General features: G+C 37.0%; 1 protein-coding gene across 1 annotated transcript in view; it reads left to right on the forward strand.

Annotated features, from left to right (window-relative positions):
• DMD (dystrophin) overlaps positions 1-16,238 on the forward strand; it is an 851,798-nt gene that overhangs the window by 467,559 nt on the left and 368,001 nt on the right. The window contains exon 44 of the mRNA XM_054391265.1: positions 14,659-14,760. Coding sequence (XP_054247240.1) covers positions 14,659-14,760 — 102 coding nt within the window. The remainder of the gene's footprint in view (positions 1-14,658; positions 14,761-16,238) is intronic.

A 16,238-nucleotide genomic window follows, 5' to 3' on the forward strand; every position in this document is an offset into this window, starting at 1 on the left:
ACAATCCACATATAAAGTGTGTTTTGCAACTCCTGAGCACACAAAGTTAATGTTTTTGCTGGTTGTACTGACACAGACCCTAGTGACATGAGTAAACCTGAATCCTAGGAAGTGATAGCTGCTTTTTGATTGTTAATCCACCCATATCCTTTCAGTGTAAAATTGGGGTCCTGGAGAATAATATGGATGATAGGAGATGTTGTCTGTCAGTGAGTGAATTTTGACATAAAGAACTTTTATTTAGCCTTTTCAGATCTATCTGGATCCTGATCCAAACAACACTACCTTCTCTTCTACCTTGTTTATTGGCCTCTTTGAGGATAACCTTGCTTCTCTCAAGTCTGTGGTAGTTTCATGGTATTCTGAGATGGTACTTTGGCAGTTCTTTGGGCTAGAAATGTATGTGGAGGAGAATATCCATCTAACAGCAGCAGACACTACACCAGCAGCAGAGCAAGCTGTGTAGCAGTTACTGAGGAGTGGACACACAGAAACCTCTAATCAAACGGTTTCCACTTTAAACTAGAAGTCAATGACCAACACTCTGTTAACTTTTTTTTTTTTTAATCATAAATATTAATATAAACAAGGACCCCTAAAATGAGTCCTCATATAATAGACAGCTTCAGGATAAATGCTTTTGGCCATGTTCTACAGAAACCTCTTGCATGCTATATTGCAACCCTGTAGCTGTCTTCAACCAGACAAGTATTTGTTTTCTGTCAGAAATGTTCATAGAATTAGCATAGAGGATACTCTTCTGATCCAGTCAGACCTGTCTAATGAAGTAATCCTTCCAGTTTTCTGAATTATTGCCTGCTTGAGTTGCAGCACACCTGTCTCAAAAGCAAACAAACCAAGGCAATACCGTTTTCTAATTTCCAGACATGGGCAGTCATCCACTTCTTGAGGTAAATTCGTTCAACAGCAGAGTTATAAACCTGCACAGTTTTTCCTTGGCTGAGTTTGCTTAGTTCCATCTTTCTGTCAGTGCTTTGTTTGGCAAACTATAGAGAACTCTAATACTGCATTAATAGACAGTAATTGAGTTTTCTCCTAAACTCTTGTTTGTTAACCATCAGTTCTGTTGTTTTAATTTGAACAAGAGAACAAATACAGAGTATCTAATTAGTATTAGTTCAAAAAACAATTATTGTTGAGGTCAAAGCAATTATTTTTGTAGTCCTGATAATAATGTGGTTATCCTTTATCAGAAGCTTATTTTGGCTAAGTCAGCTAATCAGAGTCTAAGTAGGTGGCAAATGTTGGTATTATGGAAGGTGTAGTTGCTTCTGCATTGTCTCCTTAATGGAATGCTTAAGGACATGCATGAGCACCTTGAAATGCCTTTATGCTGATCCAGCCATCCAAACTTAATATACTTAAACCTTTTGGGGTTATGTTGTTCTGAACGTGTGGATTGAAGACCTATATTTTACGCTTTGAAATGGCTTTGCCTACAGCATCAACAATCTCTGGAGTTCTAGAGTTATGGCTATAGGTAGTTGTGGAAGTGTTAACCTTTATTATCTCCTACTGACTTGCTGAGATTTGTTTACTTCACCAATAAGAAGAATAGGGAACCCTGGAAGGGAGGATAACAAGTGATGCTTCACAAGTTCTTTGGCAGTTTAAGAAGATAGCTTCAGAAGCTTTTTCTCTTGGTTTATCTCAATTTTCTTCCCCCCTCCCTTCCCCACTCCCTGCCCTAAATATTTATTTCCTCATGGTCCTGTTTAATCCCACTTCTATGTATGATAGGACTCCCAAGGCACAGAGAATATTAATTATATATTTCCAGACCTTTTACTTATAAAGAAGAAACCCAGAAGGCTTCAAAGAACTGTTAGATTCAGAAGTCAGGTTTCAGTCTACCAGGACTCGAATAATAGAGTTTTCTTAAATATATAAAAATCAAAATGATTAAGACGGGCCAGAAGTAAAAGATTTTTTTATCACAATCTACCACTACTGTGACTAAAATAAAATTAGCATTCTGCAATCTATTAAAGTCATTGTGACAATAAAAAATTAAATCATTAGGTAATATAATTTTTAGAAACCCAAATATGTAAAAATTGGGAAGTATATTGATTAGTAAAGTAGGGATAAGAAAAGCTTACAAATAGGCTAATGCTAATATGTTGTTAGTTGCTGCTATTTTTTAGCAGTTACTACAGGTTGATTGCTTTGGTATTCAGTATTTTATATCTGTTGGTCAATATTTTTGTAAAGTCAAGGACTCTAAAGTCAGTAGCCTTGTTCATATTCAAAAATGCCACTAGCTCACTGTAGAATATAATCTACAAAGCTGTATCAGTTTTAACACAGTCTGAGTAGTGCCAAACTCATGCTAGAAAAATATAAAAAGCAAAAATCAGATTTATATTGTTTTTCAGATTTTTTTTTTTTTACTGCCTATATATTTCCTTCCCAAGAATTTTATTATTTTAATCCTTGTCTCTTTGTATAAATTCTGCATAAGCAGTCTCTTTCCTAAGCATTCACTTGCTGGTAGTCCTTGAAATAGGAAAAATAAATGTGCTGAATAGTAAAAATCTAACCAGTTTTGGTAGGCATATTTTTAATGTGTTGTCAGAAGTAGTAATATAGTATGTTGTGACTGCAGGACTTTGCTTCTCTAACTCTAGTTATATAATTGGAGTGGGATTTTGCACAGAAATCTCTAGCAGCAGAGTGCCAGATCATGACCACCAGTACATATATATGGCTGTGAGCAATGGTTCAGAAGATCATACGTCTATATATCTGCAAGCAAATTGCATAAAGGAAAAATGGACTGGAAATGTTGCTTGTGAATGGAACCTATAAAATGAAAACATGTTTGCAGCCTAGTAATGTGAAAATACAAGTTAGCCAGTTTAGAAAGTTGTGTGTAAATGCATATGTGCAGCTTCTGCATTTTAACACACAATAATTTTGGAAATTAACCAATAATGTGCATATTAGCTGTGATTGTCATAAAGTATCTTTGGTGTAACAAAAAGTACTGCATTGAGAGAACAATAGAAGTTACCAACTCGTATTGCCCAAAAATAATCAGGAAAACATTGTGAATTCCAACTTCGTTCTGTCAGTCCCCTATGAAAACTGTTTGAACATTGGATCTAAAAAAAAAAAAAAATCTCCCAGAATTCCCAGGCTATTTCCTCTCAAAAGAATTTTAGGTTGCAAATATTTCTTCTGAGTTTCATTATGGGACCTGAATTTCAGGGAATGCTAAAATGCATAACATGTAGTATTGTGTAAAACAAACTCAAAAAAACCCAAAGGATTTTTCACAGAATCACAGAATATTAGGGGCTGGAAGGGACTCTTTCAAGTATTTTTTAACCTTTTATTTAAATATTTGTCCAAAGAGCAAATATAAATAATTTCAAAATAGAAATATCCAAGGAATTAATATGCAGTTGCAACCAGCATAGTAGAACTCAGTGATGGGATTTGGGTAAGTGGAACTCAGTGTTGGGCAGAAGGCTGACATTTCATTTTCCATCATTGCCTTTTTGAATATGCCTGCTTGTATATGTCATTCTGAGGTTTATTATTACAGAGGTGAGGAGGTAAAGATCATAGAGAGCTTCAGGCTAAATGCCTTTGGCCAGCTCTAGATCTTTAGATAGTTACAGAGTCACTGACTGTACGTGCAAGACCTCAGCAGCAATTGGCCAGACAGCAAAGTGTCTGGTAAAAATCCTTCTTCTGGATTTCACCCCTTGAATTTTTCAACAGTGAGATACGTTCTGCATTGTGGCTTACATTATCTGTTAGGCTTACAAGTCCATGGCTTGCACTTCCATGGTTAAGGTTTTATTAAATTTGGCATTTAAGTGTTCTTTCACCTTCTGAGTTACCTATTAAATTCTTAAATCTGCACTTCATTTTTGATTGTAGAATTAATCTTCTTAAATCAGGATCAAAATACATGTCAAAGAGCATGGTTTCTCCTCTGCTTCTATTTTTTTTTAATTTTATTTATTTTTAAACAATGACAGCAAATGTAAAAGATTTGTAGAAAAATATTTATTAGCAGAAAAAAATGCAGATATTCACCCAACCCCACTCCATACTCCTTCATATTTTTCTGACTGAACATGCTGCACAGCTTATTTGTATTTACTACTTCCACAAATTCTTTGCCACTGAAATTGTTTACTCTTTGGCATCAAATGGCCTGCAATGCTGAGTTTGATTCCTGTTCCCCTATGGTATAAAGGAGGAACTGGAGATGCCCTATTCCAACCTGAACAGACAACCCTACTCTGAATGGTTCTATGTCTCCCAGTGGTGTTCCTTGACTTTTGAGAGCTCAGGATCTTTAGGATGAAAGGAAGCATACGGGGAGAGGACATTAGTGATTGGAGGGAGGTAGTAGTGCCTGTTCCTCCAACCCTACCTCTGCGTTAGGAGTCAGCATATGACCTCCTCCAGCCACAGCACGAGGTTAAACCTGGAGGAATTCCTCCAGGTCTCATCACTGCCATTTCCTCTGGATGACTGTTTTCCAGGAGAATTGTGACAGATGTAGCTGGTTATAGATGATTAGGACTGAGAGGGAAGAAGAGAAATGCAAATATTTGTGTTTTAAGAAATAGACACTCATCCCTCCTGCACTACTCTATACAACCTTGATTTTTGCCTATACTGTTAAAGAAGCTTCAAACTGTCTTTGGGTGTAGTATTTATGCCTGTTTGCTGTTCATGGTAGTCACTTGCCATAAATTTAAAATAGCATATTGTGTTTATTTTTGGCAGATAAAAATAAACAATCCTTAAAAGAATAAATAACTTTTTATTCTTAAAAATAACTTGTTGCTGCATTTAAATCATGATAGCTTTGAATGACAATAGAAAAGCTGTCAGCTCTTGACAATCACTCATTCTGTACTTGACAGCCTCCAATCAGAACATAAGAGAAGAGCATGGCTAAAAAGTAGCAAACAAAACATTACAGCCTAGGGGATGAGGTGAGAGAAAGCAGTCCTGTGGAAAAAGACTTGGGAGTGCTGATGGACGAGAAGCTGGATATGAGCAGGCAGTGTGTGCTTGCCGTCCAGAAGGCCAAGCACATCCTGGGCTGCATCAAAAGATGCTCTGGGGAGACCTAAGAGTGACCTTCCTGTACCTGAAGGGGGCCTGCAAGAAGGATGGAGAGAGGCTATTTATGAAGGTCTATGGTGATAGAACAAGGGGCAATGGCTTCAAACTAGAGAAGAGCAGATTTAGATTGGATGTTAGGAACAGGTTCTTTACTACGAGGGTGGTGGGACACTGGAATATGTTGCCCAGGGAGATAGCTGGGGTCCCATCTCTAGAGATACCCAAGCTGAGGCTTGACAGGACTCTGGGCAACCTGATCTAGTTGAGGATGCCCCTGATGACTGCAGGGGGGTTGGACTAGATAACCTTTGGAGGTCCCTTTCAACCCAGACCATTCTATGATTCTATAATAACTGCAGGCAAATAAAAGGAATTCACCCATATGAGAGAATGAAAACACCAACGGAAAGGTTTTCTTCCACTTGACAACCTAGGCCAGATAAATCAGAATTTAACTCTTTTACTTTTTCATTTAGCTAACATGAGTGAATGAGGCATTTCTTCCCTAAAGATTTATCTCCTTGTATTCTCAGGTCGGTTTGATGTGGCAAAAAGTTTACCTGTGAAAAGTGATGATGATGAAATATTGTTTGAGTATTTAAACTGCTCTGATTTTCAATGCATTATTAAGAATTTGCAGTAAATGTTAATTTAACCAACTCATAAAACCTAGAGCTGTATATTCTGCGTAAACCAATTATTACTCTTTCCAGAAATCTTTTTATGTGACTTTGAGAAACAACCTGCTCAATGTTTTCTTTGTGAGCTTTGATCATTTAAATTTTAAACAGTCTGCATGCAAATCTCTCCTAAAAAATATTGTTCCAAGTGCAAGAATATTAGCTGCAAACGGATTGTGAAAATGCAGCAAAACTTTCCCAATGAGTAATCCTTGTAAACTGTTTAATCTGTATCAGACTTCACAGTTTAAGGATGGTTGCAATCATATCCATTTCTCAGTGTCTCAGAAGAGGAAAGACTATTGAAAGATTATCAAGTATTTGGTATGTGGTAGCTTTTTTCTAGGAAGTCATGAATGGCTAGTAAATCAAAATGGGATTTCACTGCTGAATGCATAAGTGTGGGTGAGTTGCTTGGAAGTTGATGAGATTGTATCAGTTTTGTCTTTTGGCTTCCTCCTCATACTAAATGTTTAGGTACAGTTCAAAGTCACAGAGAAAAGTGTGGTTAGTCTAAACAAGCAAATAATTACAGGAGGAAAGTTGCAGAAGTCACAGAGCAGTTTACCAAGTCAATAGCAAAATGAAAGCTTGCTTTGGTGTAGTTAGATTTTAGAGCTAGGATACTTCCTCTCCTGTTCAGAAAATACAGTTTTCTAACATTCTCACTGTTTGTGATCTTTTGCATATATTCTTTTCTCAACAAAAAGCCTTCTGTCTTTTCAAAATACAATTCTTGAAAGCTCTTGGAAATTCTTCTTCTTGATAACAGCATGTTATTTGCTAAACAGTAACTTCTTTTCTGTAAGGTTACATATTTTGCTCTACTGGTCACATACAATTGAAATTACTAGACTCTGAAGAAGAGCCTTTACAAATGACCATTTATATCTGTGCAAGCTCTTATTAGCTGTTGCTTAATTTGTTTTGCATTGATTGATATGTAGTAAATATTAGAGGCAGCTAATATATGATATGCATTCTCACTATTTTGTACATTGGTAAATATATACATTTTTTGGTACCTGATGGATATTTTAATAAGTTTTGTTTGGTTGATATTACTTTGATTGATATTTGAGTAAAAATGGATTTTATTTATTTGTTTGATGCGTAAAAATAACTTAAGTATTTTTTTCTTCCTCTTAAGCTACTATATTTCAGCATATAAAAGAGCACATAAGTAGGAGACAGCTTGTGAAATTATTGGAACTTCCTTTTTTTTCTCTCAATAATTTCTCATTGTGTCCTTCTGCCAAATTTCCTTCTTCTCTGATAATTCTCCTGGGTTTGTTATTATCTCTTTAGTATTGCACACTGGAATTAATACAGAATCTGCACTCAAGGAACAGGTTTTTTTCATCCTGTGTCCTGTCCAGCCCCAAAATATTCTGAATCATATCCAGTCTCAAAGAATTCTTACTGGGCCTTTTCACAGTTCAGCTGGATGATTAACTGTGCTTTATCAGTGTATGACCACCACAGACAAATTCTTTTCATATGCCATATCTGCAGGTCATGTCTTTACAGCTAATCTATCTTCAGTACCTCTAGGAAATTTCCTTTTCAAGAGAGACAGATGCAATGGACAGATACTGAATTGTTGTGTGGAGAATAAAAATAACTACATTTCATATCCTCTAGACGTGCAGATCACAAATTTCTAAAGGTAAACAGGAAAACCTGATTTAGAAAAAAAATATCCTTTCAGTCTGCAAATTGGTGAGGAGACTCCTATTTCAGGCACTTTGTTTGCACAGCTTAAATTTTGGGACCTACATTTCATTTTGGAAGATTTCCTTCCCCTTTTTCTTTTCGTCTCTTCCCATTCTCAGTACCAGGTATAAGAGATGTTGCAGGGAGCATAATGAGGAAACCCACCACCAAGTCTTAACAGACACAGTGTCTGCATATTTTATGAACTGTACAAAGGCTGTACTCATAGGTTTAAGAAGTAATGAACTCTAAAATTGAATTGTTGCACTTTTAGGATGAAATGTAGTGTTGTTTTTTTCTGTGAAATAATTGTTTCTCCTCTAAAATTTTTTAACAATTGTTCACATAGGTCAAGAGCTATAGTCATATCAATTTTACAGTTTCTCATTAAAATCAGATGATGGTCTCTTGCACATTTTACTTTGAAGAGTTGGCTGAATCTCACAATATTCTTTTCTCCATTAAGATAGCTTCTAACACTGCCTTGGGACTGTACTTTGTTTCACATGTTTAAAACATCAGTGGTTTAAGATAATGGCAAAAAAATGGTTATTTTATTTATTTATTAAAATGGAATATTTAGAGGTAGGTGCATACAATTGCTTATCTGCTAGTTACAGAATATTTCTAGTGATAAAAAAAAAAAAAAAGATTTTCACTAAGCTTCTGCCTAGATCACTAATGGAATGGTCCTTACATTGAATTATTTTTTTTGTTGTTAAATTTTTTGTCTTTTATTTTTTTTTTTATAAAAACCTAAGTAATTACAGAACTTTAATGTTCACAGAGCATTTTCTTTCTATATAGAGATAAGTAAAATATTCAGGAAGTCATCAAACCTTTTAATCTCTTGTGTAGAAAAGAACAGAGGTACAAGGTCGTCTCTTCTTGAATTTTGTCAAGATTGATTAAAGTCTTTATTCACGATGTTTAAATACTAGTAACTGCATTTTACCTCTGATGGATTAGGTCCTACCTTAATATAACCACAGGAATGTTAATAGTATGTCTTGGATGTATTCTGATGATATTGCAGAAATATCTAAAATGAATACTGAGACTGCCGTTGACTGCACTGTCTGACGTGCCATGAAGATTTGATGCTCACTGTCATGGAGCTGAACTCAAATGTATTTTAATTAAGTTTTCTCTGACCATTTACTTTTTGTGATGGTTTAGCTTGTTAGTCTGCTCCATAAATGGGATTGTGGAGAAGTAAATCAAAAGAAAAAAAGAGGTCACTTGTTTAGACTTAGAATTCATGAAGAATTCTTCCCTTTCTTTACTTATGAGTTAAAAATGAGGCACTCGACACCTCACCATTTATTTATAGCTTTTCTCCTAAAGTATCTGGAAATAGGTGTGAATATTTCACAAAGCCTTGCTGGAACTTCTTGTGTGCAAAATATACCTCAGTGAATTGTGGTTACAAGATATACTCTCACCTGAAAGACAAGAAAAACGTAATTAAGTGTCATTCTCCACTATCAAGTCAAATATATGTAGGGATTGATATCTGATTATTTTGAAAAAAAGGGTTTTTTTAAATAAAAACCTCCAAATCGTATTAGATTCTTACATTCAATATATTTGCATTTTAAAAATTATAACATCTCCATTGTGCTGGTGGACGAGAAGCTCAACATGAGCTGTCAATGTGCACTTGCAGCCCAGAAAGCCAACCGGATCCTGGGCTGCATTTGAAGTGTGGCCAGCAGGGCAAGGGAGGTGATTCTCCCTCTCTACTCAGCTCTGGAGAGACCCCACATGGAGTACTGCATCCAGTTCTGGAGCCTCTATTACAAGAGGGATCTGGACATGCTGGAAGGTGTGCAGAGGAGGGCCACCAGGATGAGCAGAGGGCTGGAGCACCTCTCCTATGAGGAGAGACTGAAAGAGTTGGGGCTGTTCAGTCTGGAGAAGAGAAGGCTCTGAGGTGACCTTCTTGTGGCTTTCCAGTATCTGAAGGGGGATACAAGAAAGCTGGGGAGGGACTTTTTAGGCTATCAGGTAGTGATAGGACTAGGGGGGATGGAATAAAGCTGGAAGTGGGGAGATTCAGACTGGACGTGAGGAAGAAGTTCTTCCCCATGAGAGTGGTGAGAGCCTGGAATGGGTTATCCAGGGAGGTGGTTGAGGCCCCATCCCTGGAGGTGTTTAAGGCCAGGCTGGATGAGGCTCTGGCCAGCCTGATGTAGTGTGAGGTGTCCCTGCCCATGGCAGGGGGCTTGGAACTAGATGATCCTTGTAGTCCCTTCCAACCCTGACTGATTCTATGATCACTGCTTTGTCTCAATAAGTGAAGGGGAAATTGCTTACTGCTCCTGTTTTCCTGTGAATACATTATTTTCTTTAATCATTTAATGTACCATCTTGATAAAAACAAACAAACAAAACCAAAAACCAACAAAAAATAACAACAGGTCATGACTTTTTAAATGACTTACTATATTAATTTGAAAGTTGTCCTTTATTTTGATTTGAACATTGCAATTCCATTTCCAGTTTTGTATTTTGTATTCACGAAGAAGGTGCAGTTTTAATTACCCTGAGCTTCTCCTACAGTTCCTGCATAAAATGTTCCATGGACAGAATATCATTTGGAAATTAATCCCAAAAGTTTTACCAGCATTGCTAGAGAAGGTGAATCAGTGCTTGTGATGCTTAATATAGAGCAATACACAGTCTGAAATGCAGCATATACTTTTATAGACAGTTGTTTGGACCTCCTAATATATGGGCAGCATATGTCAAACAGCCTGTCTGTGTCTGCCAGGATGTTACTGTCTCTTGAAATAACATATGCCAAGCCACTAAACTTTCTCTTCCATTGGCATACACACCAGAGGTTTAGTCAATATATTGGTTTCAGCTAGGGAATATGAATTTTATAAGTTCTGAGCTATATCAACAGACTTTCATAGTCCAGACGGGGCTGTAGACAAGTCCCTGCCACTTTTTCAGCCTGTAAATTTGTTCAACAGGTTGAACCAATATGGTGTTGGAAATGCGGAAGCCCATGTGGCTTATTCAGCAGTAGGCTTTTATCAGTTGGGATGAACCATTTTGACAGCACTGAAAATTCATGAAATGAGATGTCATGGAAAAAAAAGTAGCCTCTCATTCTCATTGTTTATGCATTTTTTTGAGAAACAACAGTTCCAAATGAAGATTTATTTTAATTTGCTATGTGTGTGAAACGTTTGGAATATTTATAACCCAGCCCAGAAGCAGCATTATGATTCCTTTGACAGGCAGTTCATAAACTGTGCAATTCCAGTAGAGTTGGCTCTGCCTCCCAGAGACAGTTCTGCATCCCCCTTACGGGTGCTTTCCCACAGTGAGCAAAGCAAGTGTGGCAGGGAGGTCAGTGAAATTCAATGAGGGCTTTTTAAAAGCTATGGCCTTGGTGTTCTCTGAAAACTGATGGACATGAGCACGGACAATTCCTATTAGCTTTAGTATCAAGAGCACATCTCAGGCCCTGCTCTGGGAGTATGTGATTCTTCTGGATTGTGCCCAGACTAGACAATAACTATAAACTCTGTTGTGAACAATTGGAGGCCACGTTACGGTTGTTACCTTTTTGTTCTCTCTGAGAAGTGAATGATGGAGCAGTACCCTGAAACTACTCTTTGGCCTGTCAACTCATATTAATAGGATGTCACCTAGCAAATGGATTTGAAATTGCTGGAAACTTGCTCACTGGGCAGAATTCATCAAGGTGCTATCCCATCAGGCAGAGAACTGGGCAAAGAGCAACGTCGAAGTTACTGCAGTGATTTAATGCCAGATGTGCGATTAATTAATTTTGTGATCTCAGATGATGTTGGAATTCATGTGTGACAATCAAAAAAGCAGTTGCTGCTCTAATTTAATTTCAGTAGTGTCCGAAGGAATAAGTTGAAAACTTCTTTTTTTTCCTCTTTATTCTTATCTCTATTATTATTTCCACATAAATCTCAAGTGAAGCCTCATGGTATATTGGATAGAATTGCACAATTCCTTTCAGTTTAGGTCAAGACCATTGATTTTGAAAGACCGGACTACACAAGATTTGTTCATATAAATCCAGAAAAAAATTGTAGAGCAGAAGAAATTGGTAATTTAACAGCTATATTACCTGCCTATTGAAAATTATTCCAGAGAACAAATACCTCTTGCATCCATAAAAAAGACTTTTTCAAATGTTTATATAACATGTAAAGATGGGATATCTTAGTTTTTCAATGTGTTGTGTGTTCCAGTGTTAGCATGGAATGAAAAGAATTGAAAAAATGCTCTGTTTGGTCATTCTCTTTCATTTTCTCTAAATTTTAAAAGGGAAATTAGCCTGTTTGTGTGTGTGTATGTATAGTAAATTAGGATTCAAATTCCAATATACAAGGTAGAGTACAAATAAATATTGAGCAGCCAAATTTTGTTACAGCTACAAGTCTTGAGTAGTAATTCCTGTTATGGGTAGTTCTTTTAGTTAGTCTGTAGTGCCTTTCCTAGTGAGGTGCTTCAGGGTTTGAATTTCAATTCCTGGTGGTGGAACCTGATGGTTATTTTTAATGGCTGTTATTACAGACCTAGTCAGATCAAATACATGACGAAGCCTAAGAGAGCCTCCTGAAAGAGCCTCTGCTCTTCCTCAGGTCTAGAAAATGTTAACAAGAACTGGTGAAGATGACCTAGGTGCTCAGGTTCACTCTATCCTTGTTACAGCTGCTGAGACAGCTGGGCCAGGGCCACTGGAAATCTCCTTGATGGGTCTTCAGGGCAAGGCCTGTTAGCCTGGACCCATCCCAACCAGGAGCAGTGCAGCTGGGAGACACCAGAACATCCCCAGCCCCAGAGCTTCTGGCACCTTCCTGGGGATGTGCCAAGGATGAACTGGAATGTGATCGCCCAGCTCAGTAGGGTCCATGCCTGGGCAAGACTGTGGGGAACTGGAGACCAGCCAGGGCTGCTCTCATAGCAGACCACAGTGGAAACCACAGGCCTGTGATCGTGGAAGATTGAGAAATATTCTTCAAAGGCACATCTGTGCTGCAGGTTAAACCAGCAGTGTAGGTGCACCCATAGTGACCCTGATATTCTTGCACTCTGCAGGCAGTTGTAATCTGCTTTTCATGCTACTGAATTTTTTACAATACCTGGTGCTGTTGTAATAGAAGTACTTGTAGAATAACACACACAAAATATTGGCAAAATGCTGCAGATGGATAGTTTAGTTTAAAAAAAAAAAACAACAAAACTAACTAAACAAACAACTATTCAAATGCCCATTTTTCATCAAGATAGGCTGAAAATTCCCTTCATTAACACTCCTTGATTAGTTTTTCTTTATATGGTGAGTAGGGAAGTAGAAAGCTAACATAGCATTGAAACAGAAAATAGAGCTTTAATGAGGGGATTATTAACAGTTTAATAAATTTCCATCCCCCCAATATCACAGTTTTGTTGCACATTTCTTTTTCAGGGATTCACAGATTGCATTGGTTTGGAAGGGACCCTCCAAGTGATCTTGTCCAACACTCTACACCGAGCAGGATGCCCAGGGCCACGTTGAGTCTGATCTTGAATGGGTCCAGGGACAGGGCCTCAACCGCATCCCTGGCCAACCTGTTCCAGCATTTTACCACTCTCATTTTAAAGAACTTAGTCCTTTTATCCAATTCTCCTTCTCTATGAATCCTTACAGTTATATCTCATTAATATTGAAATGTATAAGAAGCAGCTATTAAATGCGACCATGTTTTAAATGTCATTGCAAGAATCAGACAAGATTCATTTGCTGTTGATGAACAATGCTTAAAAATTAAAAAAAATGAAGGTGATAATGAATTTATCAACACTTTATATTTTTACTGATTTTCCACATAGTTTTGCAAGTAGAATTTCAGACAACAGTAGTATCTTTCTATGTTGAGTTGAAATAGAGAAAGAAAATGGTCACTTTCTGAGACTCAACATTTCCTAGATTTTAACAGGTTTATTACAGAGAAAACAGTAGACTTCCCCCAAAGAAATAATGTGTCTGATGAGATAGTGACAATCCTGGCACACAATATTATTTGCTGTCACACTAATGATAACTGAAACTGTGTACAGAAATGCAAGTTGGAGAGCCAGTGGATGGTCTCTGATTTTAATATGGACAAAGTAATCCAGCTGTAGAATAGGTGGGAGAAGAGTGGAGAGAGGGAAACAAAACAACACAACCAGGTGTTTTTAATATCTCTGATAATTCTGGGATTTTTGTGTTTCGAATGTTGGGGTTTTTTGCTTTATATTACTTGCAAAATTGCATCAAGATGCATTTTTTTTTAATTCCAGGTATAGTTTAGTAGTTTATCTTTTCTTTTACATTGTGGAGTGTTTTTATTTCTTTTTTTCCTTTTAAATTTTCTGCTGTAGTGCTTCACTCAGTACTTATCTGGTCAGTGCCTCACCAAATGGAAGAGGCTGTATGTTTGGAAGGGTTTCTTTGAGTTGCCTTATGTTAGCATATGAATCACACTTACTCAGGTTTAAAAAATTAACATTTCTAGAGAATATGCTGTTGCTAACTCAGTAGGCTGTGATTGGTAATGGTAGATGCCTCCTTGTACCTTTAGGAACTGTTACTGCTACTGTGCTTTTGGTTTTAATTCTTTAGTACAAATGTTTTACTAGATAATTACTAGTTTGCTACTAACAATAGTAGTTTTCTGTTAACATTTTTAATCTTCCTAAATTCAGTATCAGTCTTGCATCTCATGATACGGTTTAAATGTCATGTATTGTGTGAACAAAATGTTAACCAGTGCACTTTTAATCTGCTGGTAATGTAAAACAGACAAAAGGACAGAGCTGCTTAAATGAGATTTCTCATGCCTTTGTTAGATTTGTAATAGTTTTATTGAAACCTTCAGGATGAAGAGACCTATTGCTGTTTGTTTTGTTAGCATTACTCTTTTCCATCTGTCTGTTTTTGTTTTCTCTGGTGACCTCTTTGTCCTGAGCTGTTACTATCCATACATTTTCCCAGAAACTAATCCTGAGCAGAAAATAATCTGCTGGTGTTTTACAGCTTCCCATGGAGCTTTAGGACTTTTCAATCTTACTGCTTATGCTATGGTTAATCTACACTGCCTATGTTTTTATTTTTCAGGAAACTGAAGCAGCAGTGAAGGCTAAACAGCCGAATGTGGAAGAAGTTTTGTCTAAAGGGTGTCATTTATATAAGGAAAAACCAGCCACTCATCCAGTAAAGGTAATGAAGCAACCTTTAGCAATAGCCATTACTGTGTAATAGGTTATGCTTCCCCTGTTGTACACTTGTCCTTGATGTGCTCTGCTTAAAATCAGTGAAAGAACTTGGCAAATGACATTTGTTCTGTTCTGTGGTGGCATAGCCAGGAAAAATGTTACGTTCCTAGCTAGAAATTTTTTGCATATTGTGGTGGAAATACTGGTTTTGACCTCTTCAATAGAATCCAAACTTAAAATCAAGTGTAATTTTTGGTGTCTAATTAATGGGATTATATAACATGTATTTAAATTCCCTTGGTTTTAATTTCACTTTCAGAAATTTTGTCAATTAAAAAAAAACAAGAGCATATTTTCCAGAAAGAGTTAGAGCCAAGTTAAAGTAGGCCTTTTGCTTTAAAAATTTTCCATTGTAAAGAATCAGAGAATCATAGAATCAGTCAGGGTTGGAAGGGACCACAAGGATCATCCAGTTCCAACCTCTCTGCCATGGGCAGGGACACCTCACGCTAGATCAGGCTGGCCAGAGCCTCATCCAGTCTGGCCTTGAAAAAAGAAAACATGACAATCTAGAACTTTCCAACTCAGTTTCTCTTCCAAAATGAATACAGAATGATTGACTTGGTTTTGTTTGGAGCAGAGGATGCATAGTTAAGAAAGATAACACCTCCCAGCACTTCTTTTTCAGAGAAATGTTCCTTATAATATTTTTCCCCAGCATAGAAATCAGTATGAAGGTGGTATTTTACACTCAGTTTCCTGACTATGTAGATCTTCACTGAGAATAGTGTATCATCTTCTGTCCTGTAGGTTCTTGGAGCAGAAATAATCCCATGTAGGGTTCAGTTACTTTGAAGGAAGGACCAAAATAGTAAGGTCACTACCATATCTGCCAGAGCTTGGTCTGGTTTGTGGGTTTATAACTGCTAATAAAGTACCTGTGAACATCATGTTTAAGAGTTCCTTGAAACTACAGCACTGGTTTATTGTTTCAACAAAATATCTATTGCAATTACTTCTTAATGGGCAGAGACAGCAATTTTTGTCTCTGTTTTTAAAGCTTTTCCAAGCCTACAGCACTCAATAATCTCATTTTAAAGAAAGAGGTTTCCTCACAAAGTTAAGGTGTATGTAAGTGATCTCTACAGTGAATTTCATGTTTTTCCATCTCTATTTAGTCACTATACTTGGAGCATTATTTTTTCTACTTTTACAAAATTTCCTCTCAGTTTACAAAATTCCTCTAAATTCCCAGCAGGGACTTATACTTACTTACAGAAGCACATGAAAGCACTTTTCTCCACTTCAGAAATCAGTACATATTTAAGAACTATTTATTTTGTTTTTCTTTTCCCTGCACAGAATTCTTTAAGAGTTCCTTATTTTCACCTTTGTTCAGAAACAAAGCCTTTGACTGTGTGTGGGGCATTTTGCTTGGCTAATGGAGTGCTATTATTGTTAGGAACTGATACCTGCACACTG

Source organism: Indicator indicator, chromosome 1 (genome assembly GCF_027791375.1).
Source record: "Indicator indicator isolate 239-I01 chromosome 1, UM_Iind_1.1, whole genome shotgun sequence".
Lineage (NCBI taxonomy): Eukaryota > Metazoa > Chordata > Aves > Piciformes > Indicatoridae > Indicator > Indicator indicator.